General features: G+C 50.4%; 7 protein-coding genes across 7 annotated transcripts; 4 read left to right on the forward strand and 3 right to left on the reverse strand.

Annotated features, from left to right (window-relative positions):
- Positions 1–328: 328 nt before the first annotated feature.
- On the forward strand, positions 329–990 carry MRS44_010791 (uncharacterized protein; the record flags this gene model as incomplete). Its single annotated transcript, XM_065620244.1, has 2 exons — positions 329–864; positions 927–990. 2 exons carry the CDS (start codon positions 329–331, stop codon positions 988–990), a joined length of 600 nt encoding a protein of 199 aa, XP_065476433.1.
- A 93-nt stretch (positions 991–1083) lies between these two features.
- MRS44_010792 (uncharacterized protein) lies at positions 1084–3015 on the reverse strand (the record flags this gene model as incomplete). Its single annotated transcript, XM_065620245.1, has 5 exons — positions 1084–1280; positions 1443–1681; positions 1742–2407; positions 2476–2619; positions 2744–3015. 5 exons carry the CDS (start codon positions 3013–3015, stop codon positions 1084–1086), a joined length of 1518 nt encoding a protein of 505 aa, XP_065476434.1.
- Positions 3016–4899: 1884 nt separating this feature from the next.
- Positions 4900–6283, reverse strand: MRS44_010793 (uncharacterized protein; the record flags this gene model as incomplete). Its single annotated transcript, XM_065620246.1, has 4 exons — positions 4900–5242; positions 5297–5753; positions 5807–6174; positions 6270–6283. The coding sequence occupies 4 exons, from the start codon at positions 6281–6283 to the stop codon at positions 4900–4902; spliced, it is 1182 nt and encodes a 393-aa protein (XP_065476435.1).
- Positions 6284–7634: 1351 nt separating this feature from the next.
- Positions 7635–9080, forward strand: MRS44_010794 (uncharacterized protein; the record flags this gene model as incomplete). Its single annotated transcript, XM_046282315.2, has 4 exons — positions 7635–7782; positions 7942–7954; positions 8077–8643; positions 8705–9080. 4 exons carry the CDS (start codon positions 7635–7637, stop codon positions 9078–9080), a joined length of 1104 nt encoding a protein of 367 aa, XP_046128168.2.
- A 1006-nt stretch (positions 9081–10086) lies between these two features.
- On the forward strand, positions 10087–11410 carry MRS44_010795 (uncharacterized protein; the record flags this gene model as incomplete). Its single annotated transcript, XM_065620247.1, has 5 exons — positions 10087–10176; positions 10230–10398; positions 10455–10975; positions 11032–11127; positions 11180–11410. 5 exons carry the CDS (start codon positions 10087–10089, stop codon positions 11408–11410), a joined length of 1107 nt encoding a protein of 368 aa, XP_065476436.1.
- A 713-nt stretch (positions 11411–12123) lies between these two features.
- MRS44_010796 (uncharacterized protein) lies at positions 12124–14093 on the forward strand (the record flags this gene model as incomplete). The annotated part of the gene is made up of 7 exons (XM_065620248.1): positions 12124–12402; positions 12454–12616; positions 12670–12901; positions 12958–13369; positions 13417–13458; positions 13508–13868; positions 13924–14093. The coding sequence occupies 7 exons, from the start codon at positions 12124–12126 to the stop codon at positions 14091–14093; spliced, it is 1659 nt and encodes a 552-aa protein (XP_065476437.1).
- Positions 14094–14457: 364 nt separating this feature from the next.
- MRS44_010797 (uncharacterized protein) lies at positions 14458–16054 on the reverse strand (the record flags this gene model as incomplete). Its single annotated transcript, XM_065620249.1, has 5 exons — positions 14458–14492; positions 14547–14674; positions 14728–15650; positions 15702–15817; positions 15955–16054. The coding sequence occupies 5 exons, from the start codon at positions 16052–16054 to the stop codon at positions 14458–14460; spliced, it is 1302 nt and encodes a 433-aa protein (XP_065476438.1).
- Between the last annotated feature and the right edge of the window lie 728 nt (positions 16055–16782).

The raw sequence follows: 16782 nt of genomic DNA on the forward strand, positions 1-16782 counted from the left end.
AAAGCAGTTGGTTCACGAGGGGACGGACCCTGCAGGAGCTCATTGCTCCAGCCGAGGTGGTACTCTTCACCAACAACTGGGCCAAGATCGGGACCAAGTCAGGTTTGGCCTCTACTCTCGCCAAAATTACAGGGGTAGGTAAATCTGCCCTCGTCAATGGCGTACACGCATACAAGGCCCGTGTTGCAGAAAAGATGTCTTGGGGGGCGCATAGGAAAACCACGAGGGCCGAAGACAGGGCATACTCGCTTATGGGGATTTTCGGAGTCCCATGCCAACCCTATATGGTGAGGGACATCGTGCCTTCGCAAGGCTCCAGCAGGAGATCATGCGGATATCCCACGACCACAGTATTTTTGCCTGGCAGAGGAAGAGCCTAACGGCCGGATTCACGCATCAAGAATGGGAGTACGGAGATGACGAGTGGGTCGCGATATTCTTGCATCTTCAGCTAGGAGGATTTCCTGGGCAATTCATTAGAACGAGTTTCCGGAACCACATGCTTGGACGCGGGATCGTTCCTACTGTGGAATACGAATCAGAGCCTATCTGGGTGTCGTTGAATGATGACATCTCGCCCCTCCTATGGAAGTCTTCAGGGACACAGATTTCTCCTTTCCTACAACTGCCACCTTCCAGACCAGATCGCGACGACATAGTGAATATCATCATGGAACAGCGATTCCGGCACATCACCATTCTCAACGTATGTCCAAATGAGGCGTTCTCCGGTGCTAACGAGGTCTCGTTAAAAAGATCTGGCGACGCTCACGAATGGCTGGCCGTCATGGTCGTTCAAACCGAAAGGGGGAAGGACCGCATGATAGTTGCCTTCTGGGTAGATCGAGATCACCTTACTGCTGGGTATGGCACAGCCCTGGATAGCGACGACGCCGACACATTGCACACCAGGTTTTTGACGACAGGCTGTACGCTCAGCAAAGGCCTGGTCACGATCCCGGTTGGCACCCCGGGAGAATCTTTCAGTAATAGGGACGGCTTTTTCGTATCACTGGAATGCGTGGGAGCACTGGCGTACCGCTTCGTTCTTGGGCCTTGTATGCGTGATGGAAGAATCGACTTTTATGCAGGGATGGGAACCCAGGTTACTGGGGGATGTAATGTGTGGCTAGGGGGCGCTGGGCCAGTGAGTGTGTGGAGTTGTGACATGTTGGGGTAGCAAGGGAGGTGAAGTAAGGAAGGTCGACGAGCGCAGACCAGCCCGTGGTGCGGGAGAACAAAGGCAGGAGGGGACTTCATGGCCCCAGCTGCCTGGTGCCCTTAAAAATGCAGCATAATGGGACATCTAACTAATGTACTGGCCTGCGATTCGCTATCCTGTCATGAACCCACGTGATCACGTGATCCCCCTTGAACCAAAAGAGGTCTGAGTTGTATGTCCTGGTTCTCCCTTCTTTGGTCCATTCTCCCTTCACCATTACCTGGAGTTAGGGGCGCATCGTCCTGTAGAAATACCTTCCTAGCCTCCCGGAAAACGTACAAAAGCCCAGCACAGAAAATAAGTTGCATCCCAAGAAACCCAAACAAGATGCCCGGGTACATTCCACGAAGCCTCTTTTGAACAACCCTCCAGGTAGCCGAGGCCGGATAGACGCCGCATTCGCCGCCGGCATTGCACTGTCGGTAGCACCCGGCGCGATTGAGAATCCCGGCCTGGGTACTGAAGATGATAAATGCAAACAAGAGCACAGATATGGCGTCCATCGTCCCCGTCACATACCTTTTCATGGGGTTCGACAGATCGCCCATTCGATTTACAAGCAGCTGCGCCGCGTATTTCACCACGTAGATCAACACCATGATCAACTTAATCACCGTGCGGCAGTTGAGCCCTTCGGGCGGGACCGCAGCTGACAGCAATATGGCACCAGCGGACCCAGTGGTGACGATGAGAAACGCCACAACGTCGAGAACCCGTCGCCAGAATGTGGGAGGGGCGTTGTATTGTCGTGGGGGCCTTGCGTATTGCCGATCTGGCCTCCAGTTAGGAACTGCCCCGTTGCTGATCTGTTGGTCGGGATCCCTCTTAGCCCAGTTGGTTTGCATTCTGTCTATGGCATCATCTGCCTCTTGGTGGAGAAGGCTCTTTTCAAATTGCGCAAGGAACCGCCTAGCCGTGTGGGGTGACTGCTGCACGCTGATGATGGAGGCAAGGAGGACGTTGGGGACGATATGTACCATAGTCATAGATGAGGAGAGACTCCAGATGTCTATATGCTGAGGTTTGGCCACATCGAAGGTTTCGGCGTCAATATAGACGTACTTGAGCATGACGGCCATAGAAAAACCGAAGATGGCGACTCCCACTGCCCAGAAGTTGGAACCACGGTCCGCAACAAGGGCTAGTGCTGCAGCTTCGAAGGCAGGCCGGTTGGCTGCTTCGCATCTGAGATAATTTTAGTAACTAGACCATCTGCGCAGGAGAAAAATGGAGCTTGACGGGAGATGAATTACGTTATCAAATCTTCGATCTCTTTTGGATGGCCGTTTGAGGCGTATGACAGGTACACCAAAGCGATGAGTTTGGATCTCCTCTCAACCTCGATCGGCTCGCCTTCGGCTTCCGCCCTCTCCCTTTCAGCCATAATCTCCTTCGTCCTTTTTAGGACAACCATGCAGGTCGCCAACGTAAAGAGATAGCCGCTCATCGAGTCAATAGGGTCCCCAATAAGGTGCAGAACCGCAAAAACCTGCGTCTGCCAGCCAGGAATGATTTGGGGACGGGGGAAGCTCGGAGATCAGCTGCAACAGAGGCAGTTTGAAATCGATCAGCCGGCTGAAGATGATAGCCGCCGTATAGGGCGACCAGCGGCCGAGACTCTGAGCAAAGAAAGATTTCTCGCCTTGGAAGAGTGCGTTGGCAACGGCATCCCTTAATCCGATACCATCCACTAGATCGTGGGGACAGGTCTCGTTGAGTTTACCGATCAGGTCGATGAGAGCGGCCGTGCTGAAGTGAGGCAGCGGAGTGTGAGTATAATTGCTGCAGGCCATTTTGGTGACTGGAGTGTGAGGCTTGAGTGAGTGGTCGAGAGTGATTCAGCACTCCAACGAGGAAGAGAGTATTACTCGGCCTTATTTGAGATCTCAGTGCAGGGAGATTTGGTCCGATACTCATGAAGGTGCAGGTCAATGTGTCGTTCTCAGCGCTGGCGATAAGGGCTCTCTTATGTCCCGTATGCTGTACCTAATCTCGAGTAAATAGAATTGAGGCATAGCAAAGATTTCAGCCCGAAGGCATAGCCCCCAACAAGTCCAAGCCGAAGGCATAGTCCCCAACAAATCCAAAGGGAAAATCGCTATCGCTTGAACAATGTGCAGTTGCCCATTGGTTGCATTTGTAATATCACAAACGGCATGGCTTGGACTATTGGTGATATATTGCAGCCGCTGGAAATTCGGCAAAATGACAAGACTCAATCAGTTCATATAGCGACAAGTATTGGCTAGAAGTCAGTCACAAGGCCATAGCCAAGGTGCATTTTCGTTTCAGCTGGTGGGGGTTTGGTCATTTTTTCTGCACCCAACTCAGCCTTCATGCTGTGTTGTACTCGGTCTAGAATGGCACTCAACCCCCCGTATTTTTGCTGGCTTGGTACGAGGCAGGCCCCCCCGGCCGCTAAAAGTGTCGGCGTAAGAATTTTCCCTCATAAGGCCGGATTGTCAGACAATTGGCTCCACAGGGATCAGAGATGGCATTGGTAAATTGATGAGAATTATCTAAAGATCAAGAACTTCTCGAGAGGATACACCGAGGCGGTCCAGCTCTTTTTGATAAATGAAAGTATTGCCTGTTTAGGAATAGGCAGCTGCAGCAGTGGGGCAGGCTACTTGTGGGATAATCGATGCCATTGGCGCTTAGTGCATCGTGGAAGAGGAGCAGACGGTGCGTCGCCCGAGTCACTCATTGCCCAAATCAAGTGCGCGGCCTCCTACCGCTGATATTGATGCCGAAAATCTTATGGATATGGCGGTGATGTCTGAGCCTTGTTTGAATGAGCGAAGAAAGCCCCCTTTCGGCGAGAATATAGAGAATGTCTGCCCACTGGCCATATCTTCGAATCTTGTGTTTCTTAAAGATGTTGAAGATGCGGGTCCAGTCAAGTACAGGAAACTGATTGAGAGACTGTTGCTGAGAAACCATGTCGGCAGTAGCATTGTCGTGGTAAAGAATGGACTGGCTGGCATACTCTAGAAGGTTTACTGCTTTGTCACGTACTCTTGAATGCTTGGTTCCCCATCAGACTGTTGTTTGCTAATATCCGAATCCCCACCCGAATCCTTTCACTCGCGCCCTAGGCCTGCGCCTGCTAGCTACGGCTGGCTTCCAGTAGCATCTCATGGGATACAGGAGAGCCAAAGACAACCTGCTATGACGTATGACATGCCATCAGGAAACCATGGGGTGTGGCCTGGGAACTATGGGCTTCCACAGGATCGTCAACCACCTCAAAGCTATGAATTGCAACATGACTCTATCCCACCTGAGATGGAAGGAAGCTCCCCAGACTATTAGCCAACATCGAGACAGCCAAGCGAGAGAGTCTACAGATTGTGGCAGAGTTGAAGGTATAGAAAGAAAGCAAAGAAAGCATGGGTTTGAGAACTTGTGGACGAGACTGGAGTTCTGATATTACGCGACCAAGGCTGGGCTGAACTCCAGACCGCCACTTTTTCTTTTATGTCTTGGGATGTATTCGCTCGGCAATTAATAGTTACATGACGAGAATATGTACCCCAGCCATAAGCAATGTCCATCTTTCATCGGGCTTCCTTGACCAAATCTTGCGGAGAGCCTCGAGCCCCGAGACCAAATTAGAGAACCCGCTCCTCATGTAGTGTCTCATAAAAACATGCTCAAAGAATTCCATGTGGTCATCAAGGAGGCAGCTGGCCGCAGCCACAAAGGATGCCCAGACCATCACCTGTTCGCCCGGCGCTCCGAGGGGGAAAGGCCTCCAAGGTTTCTTTGAAGTGTTCGACCCGGGTAATGGAATCAGCAATATCGAGAGCCGAAGGTGCTTCCAAACGCGACGAGGCGAGGTACATGTTGATCGCTTGCTGAACCAGGTCCGTGATGAATACGAAGGAGGCGCTGTGTTCTGGATACGCCGATACGTGATGGGTTAAGCAATTAAATAGACGAGTAGCATGCTCCTGTGATGAGACAACTTCGAGGCCAGATTTCTCGCTAAGAAGCGGTGCGGCATAAAGGCGTAATCTGTTAGGCCATGATTAGTGAGCCGTCTTCAAGCTATCAGAGACATAGACTTACTTGGCTACTTCTGGCAAGATGAAATCAGCAACCTCACCGCCCCCAAGTGCCTCACATCCCCCCATAGCAGCAAGCGCTGACTCAAGCATGCGGAATAGCATGGGGAAGTCTGAACGGCCAGTTACCATGACACCGACGTGAAGGACGAGGATGGTAATCAAGATGGAGTGTTTCCGCTCAGTACTACAACTTTCAAGCTCAGGCTGTTGCTGTAGACCCGAGATGACGCGCCTGTACAACTGGTTTGGATCTGGAGCTTGAAGACTCACACTCGCCATGCCGCCAGGGGAGTGAAATTCAGTCGCAGGATTTCTGTTTAACCAGATGTGAAAAGCAGAAACCGTAAGTACTGCGTCGAGGACTAGCCTGTTACCCCTGGCGAATGGGAGAACCAAGTGTCTCCATCCGTTGTGAGACCCGTCGATGGCAGTCATTTCACCTGCGATATGACGAGAAACTTGTAAAAGAATGATTAGTAGGAGAAGATAGCAGCCGATAAATACTGCTTACAATGTAGACAGAGGTCATTGTGCCAGCGTGGGAGATAGTCTGGCATGGGCCGGCAAAGAGTGTTGTGGCCGATAAGATTCGCCCATGCATCGTCTTCAATCCCAAGCAACTCATTCGTGGAGCTGTTAACGACTTCTTGTTTATCCAGCGAGTCTCGTAAAACAAGGGACCAGTCGTCCACTGTGGTTGCACAGTCGTCAAGGCTGATATAGCTTTCGGTTGACCCGACTTGCGGCGCTGGACGGCTGGGTTCGCTCGTTGCCTCATATTCCGCTAGGTGACCAATATCTTGGAAGTCTGTGTGTGCCACTGTTGAATTTGGTCTGGCTACTGAGGCATGTGCGGATGATTCCGCATCCCCTTCTTGCCTGGTTCAGGTGCAAGATTAGTTCAGGTTCATGACACTAGGCATGGGGGTCTGACTGTTTGGGGTGGCACCCAAAGCTGAAGCGAAGCCTGATACCGAGTCCTGTACATTTTAAACCCCTTGACTTACACTTGTTGCAATGAGGCTCTGTTTTGTCGCAATGAATACGACGCCTTGAGCACTGATAACAGCCTGGGATTACCCTTAGCGGGGAAGGAGGAAGACTACCGATCCAGGTATTACGAACCTTTTGTCTTAGGGACATATGGACGTTTTTTGGGCGGCATGGGTTGGAAATTGACGGGCTAGAATGTCCGAGAACCAGAAATGAGGCCGGATTTGTCTATGGGTCTGCAACCTGCGATAACGTGGAGGAGCTTGCTCAATGACAGGGGGCTTGATTGAAACTTGGCGGGAAAGCCAACTGCCAGGTTGAAAGTAATCCACTATCCTGCTGAATTTGCGGTAAGAAGATGAGAAGAGGGCCCGAATACAGGGATAGACTGATATGGGTGCTTGGTGACTTGGCGTCTCGGTGGGGAGGCAAGTTTTAGCACGAGCCAGGCTACTCGCGACCCGCGATTGTACAGCCCGACAGAGCCTTGTTGGGAGTACCGGGTTGCTAAAGATGAGAGATTGTACTGCTTCTTCCGAGTACTTTCACGTCGATGACTGCGTCGAGGTCCAGGAAGCGTTCTTTGCCCCTGTCAAGGGGAGGAGCTGTCAGTATCGGGGAGACGCCACCCCCGCATGCTTATCATGAACCATGAATCAGCTGGGAAGACCAGCTAAGCCAAGAAGGGAAAGAAAGTGAGAACACGCTTGGGGCTTGAGATAAGTTGTTACTAACGAGATCCGTAACAAAATGAGAGCAGTTTTCTAGCAACCAATGATATTGTAGCTATCGGTTATTCTGTCTCGAAGTTGGCTATTGACAAAATTGTCTCCTGCAATGTTGATGGTAGGGCGCCATCCCCCGCATTCTTGTTAACTGGGGAAGCCGGAGCTGAGTGATATGATGCCAGGGTACCGATTCGTGACCATGACTATGGTCGCACCGAGCCGATCTTCGACGCGTTGCCCGGTGTAGCTTGAAAGATCCAAGACTTGGAAAGATTGTGATGAAGAAAATTCATGCATATGGCAGTGCTGGATGGATATTAAGGAGAGAGACTGGTTTAAAGTTGTGGCATGTGGTGAATGTTACCAGACGGGATACTGGCCTCCGGGATGTTCGAGCGATTGTATCAAAAGGTTGTCTCTTAAGTACTTGACCTTGACACGGCTTGTCATTGTTGCCATGGCTTCCTTCACGCTTATCGCCTGCCATGTGTATTTTAGAAACTATATCAGGTTTAATCCCCCCAGCTCAAAACCGGATCTTGCTGCCAGGCTCTCTCGTCTTCACATCCATTTACTACCTTTGCCCTTTCGCTGCACTTCAGAATCTCCAGAGTCACCATGACAACCAAAGAGCCGGTTGAACACAATGACCCAAAGGTCGAGAATACCTCTATGGGCCTCGTCGATTTACTCCACCTTATTACGCCGTCTGCAGAGTACCCCAAGATCATTTCTAGTCTGAAGGTCACCGAGATAACTGGTAAAGGTAGATAGGCTTCTAGAGGATAAACGCCTGCGTTAACTGCACAGACGTGCCGTTTTCTGTCTTTGCATTTTCCTTATCCTGTGGGCCGGGCCGCCGTATTACGCGTTCCATAGGGAATTAATTTTAAAACTTAATAGCCTGACACACTATTGCCATTAGCCTCGCGCTTGTGGTAAATAGTCCAACATGTCGCTCAACATTCAGGAAAGCGTCCGCTTCCTGCCAGAAGCTGAAAATGCACGTTTTACAGTAAAACATGCATTTTTCAGGGGATAGATGAAAGTAAATAAAAAGGTCTCTCGTCTGGAACAAGGCCATCCAGATCTTCACCTTCGTTTCTTTGGCTGGCTGTCTCGGCCCCTTCCGCTCTTTTCAACCGCTGGGTATTCCTTGGCTCCTCTCCCTCGCTCTGTTTGAAATGGCTCGACGTTCTATCTTGGCTGCGGCCACTGTCGCTTTCCTCGCCTTCGGAGCTAACGCCACTCCTTGCCGACCAACGAGCGCTTCGACTTCATCTATCACTCTAGTGGAGAGCTCTTCGACCGTGACTGCGGAAACATCATCGTCCATCACCATCGCAGAAACCTCGTCGACCGCTGTCGTGGAGACTTCTACTACACTAGTAGAGAGCTCATCGGCGACGGCGTCGTCTTCGACGCTGGCAGAAACCTCATCATCGACTACCCTGGCTGAGACTTCAACAACTACACTTGCGGAAACGTCGACGACTTCTCAAGCTCCGGTCTGCACCGCAACCCAAGCGCTCGTCAACCCGAGCTTCGACGACGGTGATGGCTCCCCGTGGACTGGCGTTTCTAGTTCTAGGTCTGAGGAAAGCCCTCGTACGGGTCGCTATAATCTGTACGTCATCCCTCCTAGATTCACAGAGGTATTATTAGCTGACATAGTTGTGATCTACCAGGCGCTACTCGTTCGATCCCTGGAGCCAGGCTTCTACCATCTCTCAGACCTTAACTAACCTCGAGGGTAACTACGAAATCGAATTTTACTACCGTGCTGTCAGCTGGGTTCCATGGACTGGGACTATTTCTACCGACTTCTATTGCACTATCACGCCTAAGGTTGGGGACACTGAGCTTCCAGAAGTATGGTTTACGAATCAAGGCCCTTACTCTTGGACCGCGGGTAGTGCACTTTGGACGAATCCGAGCGAGACTGGAACTGTGGCCGAGGTTGAGGTATCGCTCGAGATCTATTGCAGTGGAGAGTTTGATTCGAATATCATCGCTCTTGATGATGTTACCTTCACTCGAGTTTGCGAGTCGCCCCCAGCTTAGACTAGTAGGGATTACTTGGGTTAGGTAGTTAATCCTTAATATTCAAGAAGCGAGTGATGAGTTCAGTAACGCATAACTTGCTTGAAAATGCAGTAGTAAGCTAAACTTATTTCTTGTAATCTTATGATCTCATCGACATGCTTATAGAACGCGGTGATGTAGCCATCCTAGACATTGAGACTTTGGCGCACTATGCCAGCTACCTATGATTAAGAGAAACATGGCCAAGTTCCTATCTTATGCTGACAAAGCTGGCCGTCCCATATGGTGTGTTGCTGTCCAGTTGGGATTTGGGCTCCTGGGTTTAATGTATACTCTACCCATATAAAGAATGGAGATGGACGGTCACAGTGGTCTGACATCAAGAAGTACTGAGGGCAATGGACCACTCCGTTCGCTCAATGTCAACACTCCAATATATCTACACTTTCAAGAGGGTTTCCGCAGCGCTGCGACCCCTCACCAAAGTCTACGGGGCAAAAGAGGTGGTAATCGCCGATTCCGGAGAGTGGCAAAGATGTTTAGAGACCATACGGACCACATTCTGACGATAATATGAGGCATTCCTTTGTCCCCGCACCCCAAAGATACTGGTGGATACAGATAATGCCTCTGTCACTGCATCTCACAGGCGAAACTTGAAAAGTTCATAGGTCCAGATCATTCCATTGACGTTGCCTTCCCCGCGGCGTGGCCTTGAACTGCGGGGAGGGTGGGATCCTTGGGCTAGTGTCATGCAAGATTGAGAACATGGCGTTTGCCTCCTATCGGCGCTAAACCCAAGAGATTCTTCCTCTTGGCTCATCGGACGCAAGTCAGAGACCTGAGGCAAACAAGAGAGCAGAACTGAGAACATGAGGTACATGCCTGACTCCTATTTATTCCAATGATACCAACCTGATGAAGGGGTCTACACGTCACTTGTTTCCCCAGTACTCTTAAGCACTTTGGTTCAGACCTTCACCGTTGTCAAGAGCCTTTGGCCGAGAGACTTGCCACAGCAAAGATGGCAGCCTTCAACATTACGTCAATCCTTCCTCAACTGGGACTATGTTTAATACTGGCAACTCTCTTACTCGCCTTGCGCAGAAGATTGGTTAGTTTTGACTTGGAACAATGCAGATTGGAGTTTGGCTAATCAACTCCCAGCGGCACCGAGGTGACAATCTGCCTCAGCACAACAAAGTCGATGCGTATCGAGGGTCGGAAAAGCCTTGCTCTGATGCAGACCTGGTGCAACCGCTCAAGGGCTTTGACTGGACTGCTCAAGAACCTCAGAAGTTCCGACCTTTCAAATCTATCTATCACATTACTATGGGTAAGTAGCGGGCTCAAAGCATACAGACGCACCACTGACAATATTGTCTTGTATAGCAATCAAGTCGGACACGGCGTCGGAGCTCATCACGATAGACCGCGATTACCTCGACCGAATTCAGCTCCGAAAGAGTCTCATACAAAGTCAAGGCCAAATGGTACACGGCTGTGTTCCCGCTGGAGTCGACGCTACGAACGAACTCTACGCTCATCTTCTTGCCCAATATCTGCCCAAGCGCTATCCAACCATGTTCAAATTGTCTGCGGACAACTCTGAGCTGGAGAACCTGGTGACCGGCGATAGACACCCCACGATACCACCAGTCGACCATGATAGTGCCCTACGGATCATGGGTACAACAGTCGAGGAAGACTTGTTTATCTTGAAGCCTACACCGGAAGGCCACCAATGCGTTGCCTTCATGTGTTGCTTTCCATCTGGCTGGAACCCAGCCTCAAAATTGGGAAAACACATGAACCAGATACACTCCAATGTGCCATCTTACAACAAAATCGGGCCTAGCATGGAGCGCTTCTTCACGAAGCTTGAGGTGGGAAAGAATGTCAAGCGAACCAACGTATGTCACCCCCAGAGCCATTTCGACGCACGTGGACTGACCGTTGAGCCTGACAGTGGACCGTTCAGACCCATGGGGAACTTTTCAACGCCAAGGGGAACCATGTGACGGGTGAGGAAAAGGTAGAAAGTGAGCAGATAGACCCAGAAAAGGTACGTTTCTTCCCATTTATGCCGCATCGTATCTGGCTAATGATTCCTGCAGACTTATCTTCGAATCGAGCTCCAAACATTGAGTAGGCTCCCGAAAACCCACTCCATCCTCTTCAGTTTCAAGACATATTTGTATCCGTTACGCGAGATTAAGGAGGAAGGTCTCGGAGAGGAATTTGCGACCGCAATCGAGGGCCTTGAGAAGGGAAATGCACCTGGGATGTGGAAATACAAGGGGGCGGTTCGATGGGGCGCCAGCGTGTGCGAGTATCTCCGGTCTTGAGATGGAGGTTGGGCGAGAAAATCTCTCTATTTTTGACTATCTCTTTTTTCTGAGGCCTTTACTGCATGTTCCATGCATCATCAGATGATGTCACATCATTCTTCTTTACATGCACTCGTTTCATCTGGCGGAATAGTCCGTCCGTATTAACCCCTGCTGGTTTTCTCCTCTGGGGCTGGTCACAACCGTACTAAATTTCCCAAATCGATACACTGCATTCCCGTATTCTCAGTGCTTAGATAGTGATGCTATCGGGTCGGGAGGTGACTCCGAGAATTAATATCGGAGGTTCAATGTCGGAGACCTCTCCCGACGATACCATCAGAAAGGGGATTGGGGCGGATAAGAGAAGTCTCAGCCGATTTAAAAAGTCCTGGATCAAGAACCTTGCATTGCGTGCGGGGAAGTCCTGAAAGCGTCGATGGATCTACGCATCCAACCCCAGAATGATTAGTTATGGGACAGGGGCCGGCCGAGCAAGGCTTCAAGCACCGGCAAGCAAGCCATTGACACCTAAATGGGATGTGATAACAAAGACAAAGAGTACAGAAATGCTTGAACTGGTAACGATTCATTGCGAACTGCCTGATTGATGTTAGGCTAATTATCAGGGAGAAGTCCGTGATTCTCTTGCTATATAAGTACCACCGTTGCCGTTGGTAGTTTGAGCGACATGAAGAGCAAGGCAACTCAACTTTTGTCAGCTTTTCAATATGAAGTTTAATTCCTTTATAACCAGCCTCTTGTGTGTTGGTGCAGCACCATCTTTGGGTGCTGTTCTTCGCCCACGACAGGCACCAGGTCAAGCCGAGGGAGTCACTACTATCAAGAGTCCCTCGGGTGCCCAGATTCGATACAAGGAGCCCGGAAAGGATGGAATCTGTGAGACAACTCCTGGAGTTAACTCTTATAGCGGTTATATCGACATTGCTCCTGATGTCCATGTCTTCTTTTGGTTCTTCGAATCTCGCAGAGACCCTGCGAACGATCCTGTCAGTTGAGCAGGTCGTACATGGCTTTGTCAGGACTGACTATATGCCTAGGTAACTCTATGGCTCAACGGAGGGCCAGGTTCGGATTCCTTGATTGGTCTATTCGAAGAGATCGGACCCTGCGAGGTGGTGGAAAACATGACCACCGTCCTCAGGGACCACTCCTGGACGGACATCTCCAATGTTCTTTTCCTCTCACAGCCCGTGGGGACAGGTAAGACTTAGCTCAAGTGGTTATGTATAGGCCTACTAACATAACAATGCTAGGATTCTCCTACAGCAAGGCTGAAGTCGGCTATCTTGATCCCACGTACCTCTCCGTCGACAAAGAGCCTGGAAGCCGCGACGAGAAGGAGGGTCGCTGGTCTGTTATTGACCCGACCAAAGAAGACAACAGCCGCCTGGCCGCAATCACTTGCTGGGAGGTCTTGCAAGGCTTCTACAGCGCCCTGCCACAGCTCAGTAAATCCAAGATCGCATCAGCGGAATTTCACCTCTGGTAAGAACATCCCAAGCCAACTTCAACCTTACAGGACTTTAATGTCATTCATCTAGGGCGGAATCATTCGGCGGTCATTGGGGCCCTGCATTCTTCACATACTTCAGCGAGCAGAACGAGAAGCTCGACAAGGATACTACAAAGGGCCGCAAGCTCGAGATGAAGAGTCTTGGTATCGTCAACGGCATCGTCGAGCCGGTCGTGCAGACTCGCCACCTTCTCGAGTTCACTCGCGCCGAGCACAACGGCTATGGTGTCGATCTTGTCAATGACACCATCTACAACTATGGCAAGTTTAGCCGCGATCGTCCTGGAGGTTGCCAAGAGCAGCTTGAATACTGCGCTTGGCTTGAACGAGACTCCCTCACCAAGCGTTCAGTTTGTTCTGCAGCCCAATTCATTTGCCAAACTGACGTTGAAGGAATGTTTTACACTTTCAACCTTGAAGGCCGTGGCACATACGATATTGTTTGTCTATACCCTAATTATCACTTCACGAGACTAACGCGGTCCAGCGTTTCCGCAACGGAGAAGATGTTCCTCCAAACTACTGGCGGGTAAGTTCTTTCCACTCAAATATGAATTGATCGCTGATATTGTTGCCAGCCCTGGTTAAACACCGCGCCCGTGCAGGACGCCCTGGGTGTCAACCTCAACTACACATCAAGCAACTTGCTTTATACCGCCTTCACCTTGTCGGGTGACTTTGCAATTGGCTACCTGAAAGACATCGAAAAGCTTCTTGAAATGGATGTTCAAGTGGCACTGGTCTTTGGCGACGCCGACTATATTTGCAACTGGCGTGGAGGTGAAGCCCTTTCCCTTGCCGCCAAATGGTCCGGATCAGATGACTTCAGTGACGCTGGTTATACCAACTTGATGGTTGATGGCAAGGCTTATGGAGAGACGAGGCAGTTTGGTAAGCTCAGCTTCACTCGCGTCTGGAACGCCGGCCATGAAATTCCATGTAAGCACAACGCGTCTCATCCTCCAGGCCCGACAACCCCTAATATTCCCTCAAGACTTCCAACCTGCGGCATCATTCCAGATCTTCAACCGAACCACCAATCGATTCGACATTGCCACTGGTGAAATCGCCATTACATCCAACAGCACCCACAAGACCAACGGAACGGCCAAGGCAACTCACACGACCACGCTTCCTCCTTTGCCGACCAAAACTTCTAAGTAAGGAGTTTGTACTTCTCATTTAGCAATAGAGGCAGAAACGCCAAGACGTCGGCTCTTGAGACGTTGACTCGGGCCCCGAACGTACCGCGCCTCATGTTTCACCCGTGTCATGGCCCGGTTTGAGAGCTGTTCTTTATCATGCGCGGGTTCTCAGTTTCCTTTGCATGCTATAGTCACCCGTGTCAAGTCGCTTTCTATTCATGCACCATCGTCTTGTAGATTAGACATTCCTCAATCAATACAGTGCAGCCATTCCTTCCAATCTGGACTGCAACCCAACCCAAAGCAGGCCTTCTATGTTCTTATATTCATCACACCATAATCGACATGCTCCTTCGTCATACTCGTGGGCCAGAAGAATTCCGCTAAGCAAAGGCGCCAACCACGGACATTCCGAATGCTTGTGACTTAGTTAGAATGGAGGGGAACCTGAAGTATCGGCTGAGCAACTCACCTCCGAGAAAAACCCAAGCAATTGCGGCAATCTTGTCTCTCTTTGTCATGAGCAGGCTTGCTTCCTCTGAAAGGAAATCCTCGACCATCAGGTTCACCAAGGCGGCATATATCAACAGGCCGGAAGAACTGTTTGTGTTAGTGGTTGGGCATGAAACGGACCTCGGCTTCTTAATACTCACATAGCGTTGAAAACTCCAACCATGATCAGACCAAGCTCACTCTCGGGGTCGTAGCTGTTCCTGCTTGCGATTCCGATAGCTTGTCCAATAGGTGCCGTAGTTCCAAAAGCAAAAACCAACAACCAAGGTCGGAAACTCCCACGAGGGTAAGGAACAGCGGCGATGCGAGATCCGAGGCCAAGGCCTTCAAACATCTGGTGGAACATGATGGCAGTCAACAAGACGACGAGGCCATCTGTGGTCATGGCGATCGTGATGCCCACAAAGACGGAGTGGAATAGAATGCCGCCTTCGAGAAGCGTAATGTTGGTCGACATTTTCTTGTAAACCTGCGGATCAACCTCCTGGCCTTCCTCGTCAAAGTGGGATTGGCTGATTTCGGAGGTGATTTGTTGATCAAAATTCGCTGTTGAGATTTTCCGAGTATGCTGGATCATCTCCACCATCTCGGCTCGCTGGCGGACGTATTGCTCGTAGAAGACAACAAACCACGCAGGCATGGTGGAGTAGCTGTTGTCGTCATCTGAAGGGCGTTCGTATGGTTGAGAATTCTTCTCATAGAACTTTTGGGCTTTCTCGTATGAAATGTCAACATTGGTCTCGGTGCGCTGGTCGTCTCCCCAATATGACGAAGTAGTAGTATCTTGCGACGCGGTTGAAGGTTTATGGGCGTGGGTGTGGGCGTGAGCGTGAGCGTGAGCGTGAGCGTGAGCGTTGGTCGGATGAGTCGAGGTGTTCCCAAATGAGGCACCTGTAGGACCACCATGGGAGTGGCCGCCTGTCTTTGCATTCAGGTACAGTTCAACCATGAAGAGAAGAAACATGGCTGCCATCATGATGACTCCCGGCAAGGCGGGATAAACCTCAGTGAACAGCTCGGGTAGACATGGGTTGGTGAGGCTTCCGAAAGCAGTGGGGAGTAACTGGGGGTGTTAGCAGGACTTCTAATTTGGCCATTGACGAGCCAGACTAACATGAACAAACGCCGTAGCAACCAAAACTCCGGTTCCGAAATGCTTGCAGGCAAAGAAGACGCTGGGGGGAATCTTCAACCAAGGTAGCTTCTTGGCGGCAACGGGAAATCCGGCACCTGTGTGAGAACATTAGAGATGAACGCCAAAGAAAGGCCATGATGACATACCGAGGCAAGACACAAATAGAACCAAAACTTTCGTATCATCGTCAGCATGAGAGATCAATAGGGATCACGTATCGGTGAAGGCTTACATAAACCCCCGACATGCAGACCAAGGTTATAACCCTCAGGGCCGCCTTCTGTCTGACTCCCACACTGCGGTCTCTCTGATGCTTCAGCTTCAGGCCCCATGGTGAATTACGACAAGCGGTAGAGGAAAAGAAATCGGGAATGCGCTGCTGAAGAGGAACCGGCCTGACAGCGAAGGCGAGGACACCAAAACAATGAAAACGAGCCGAAACAGATCCAAACAACCCACAATAACACAAGGAAACAATGAAATGAGGGTTAAAACAAAGAAGAAAGGTCTTTGGGTGCCAGCCCAGAGTGTCGAAGAGAAGTGAAGATACCAGCAAGCTGACGGCTTGGCTTCCCATTATAACTGTTCATTGTCTATAGTCAATAGCTACTATTTTTAAGCTTGTGCGGATAAGGTTGTCTGTAACATTTAGCGCGTCAACCCGAAACGTGGTTTCGAGACGGGAGTCTACGATCAACAATTGTTATCGTGTTTCAACGCGTGCGGATCTCAGGTCGCCGCCTCAGAGTTTGACGATCCCCCCTTACCCCAGCCTCGGCACCTTTTAGGCTTTTTATAATCCGATTGGCCCCGGGCTTGAATGGAACCTTCGACGGATCTTTTTGGTCCCTTGGTTTTGAGTTTATATGGTTGCACCCGCTGCCTAAGTTTGTAGATCTGGACCCCTGCTGTCACAGAATGCACCCGTGCCGCGTCACGATGAGATCCACCCAGGGTTATTTTGAGATCTTGATTCAGTCTCGGAACTAAAGTTTCCGGCCACGCCCAGCCTTTAGTGTGTCAACAAAGTACCAGTGGCTTCAAAATGCAAATACTCAAT

The sequence above is a fragment of the Fusarium solani genome (genome assembly GCF_023522795.1).
Source record: "Fusarium solani strain SB1 chromosome Unknown bctg00000006, whole genome shotgun sequence".
In the NCBI taxonomy this organism is placed as follows: Eukaryota; Fungi; Ascomycota; class Sordariomycetes; order Hypocreales; family Nectriaceae; genus Fusarium; species Fusarium solani.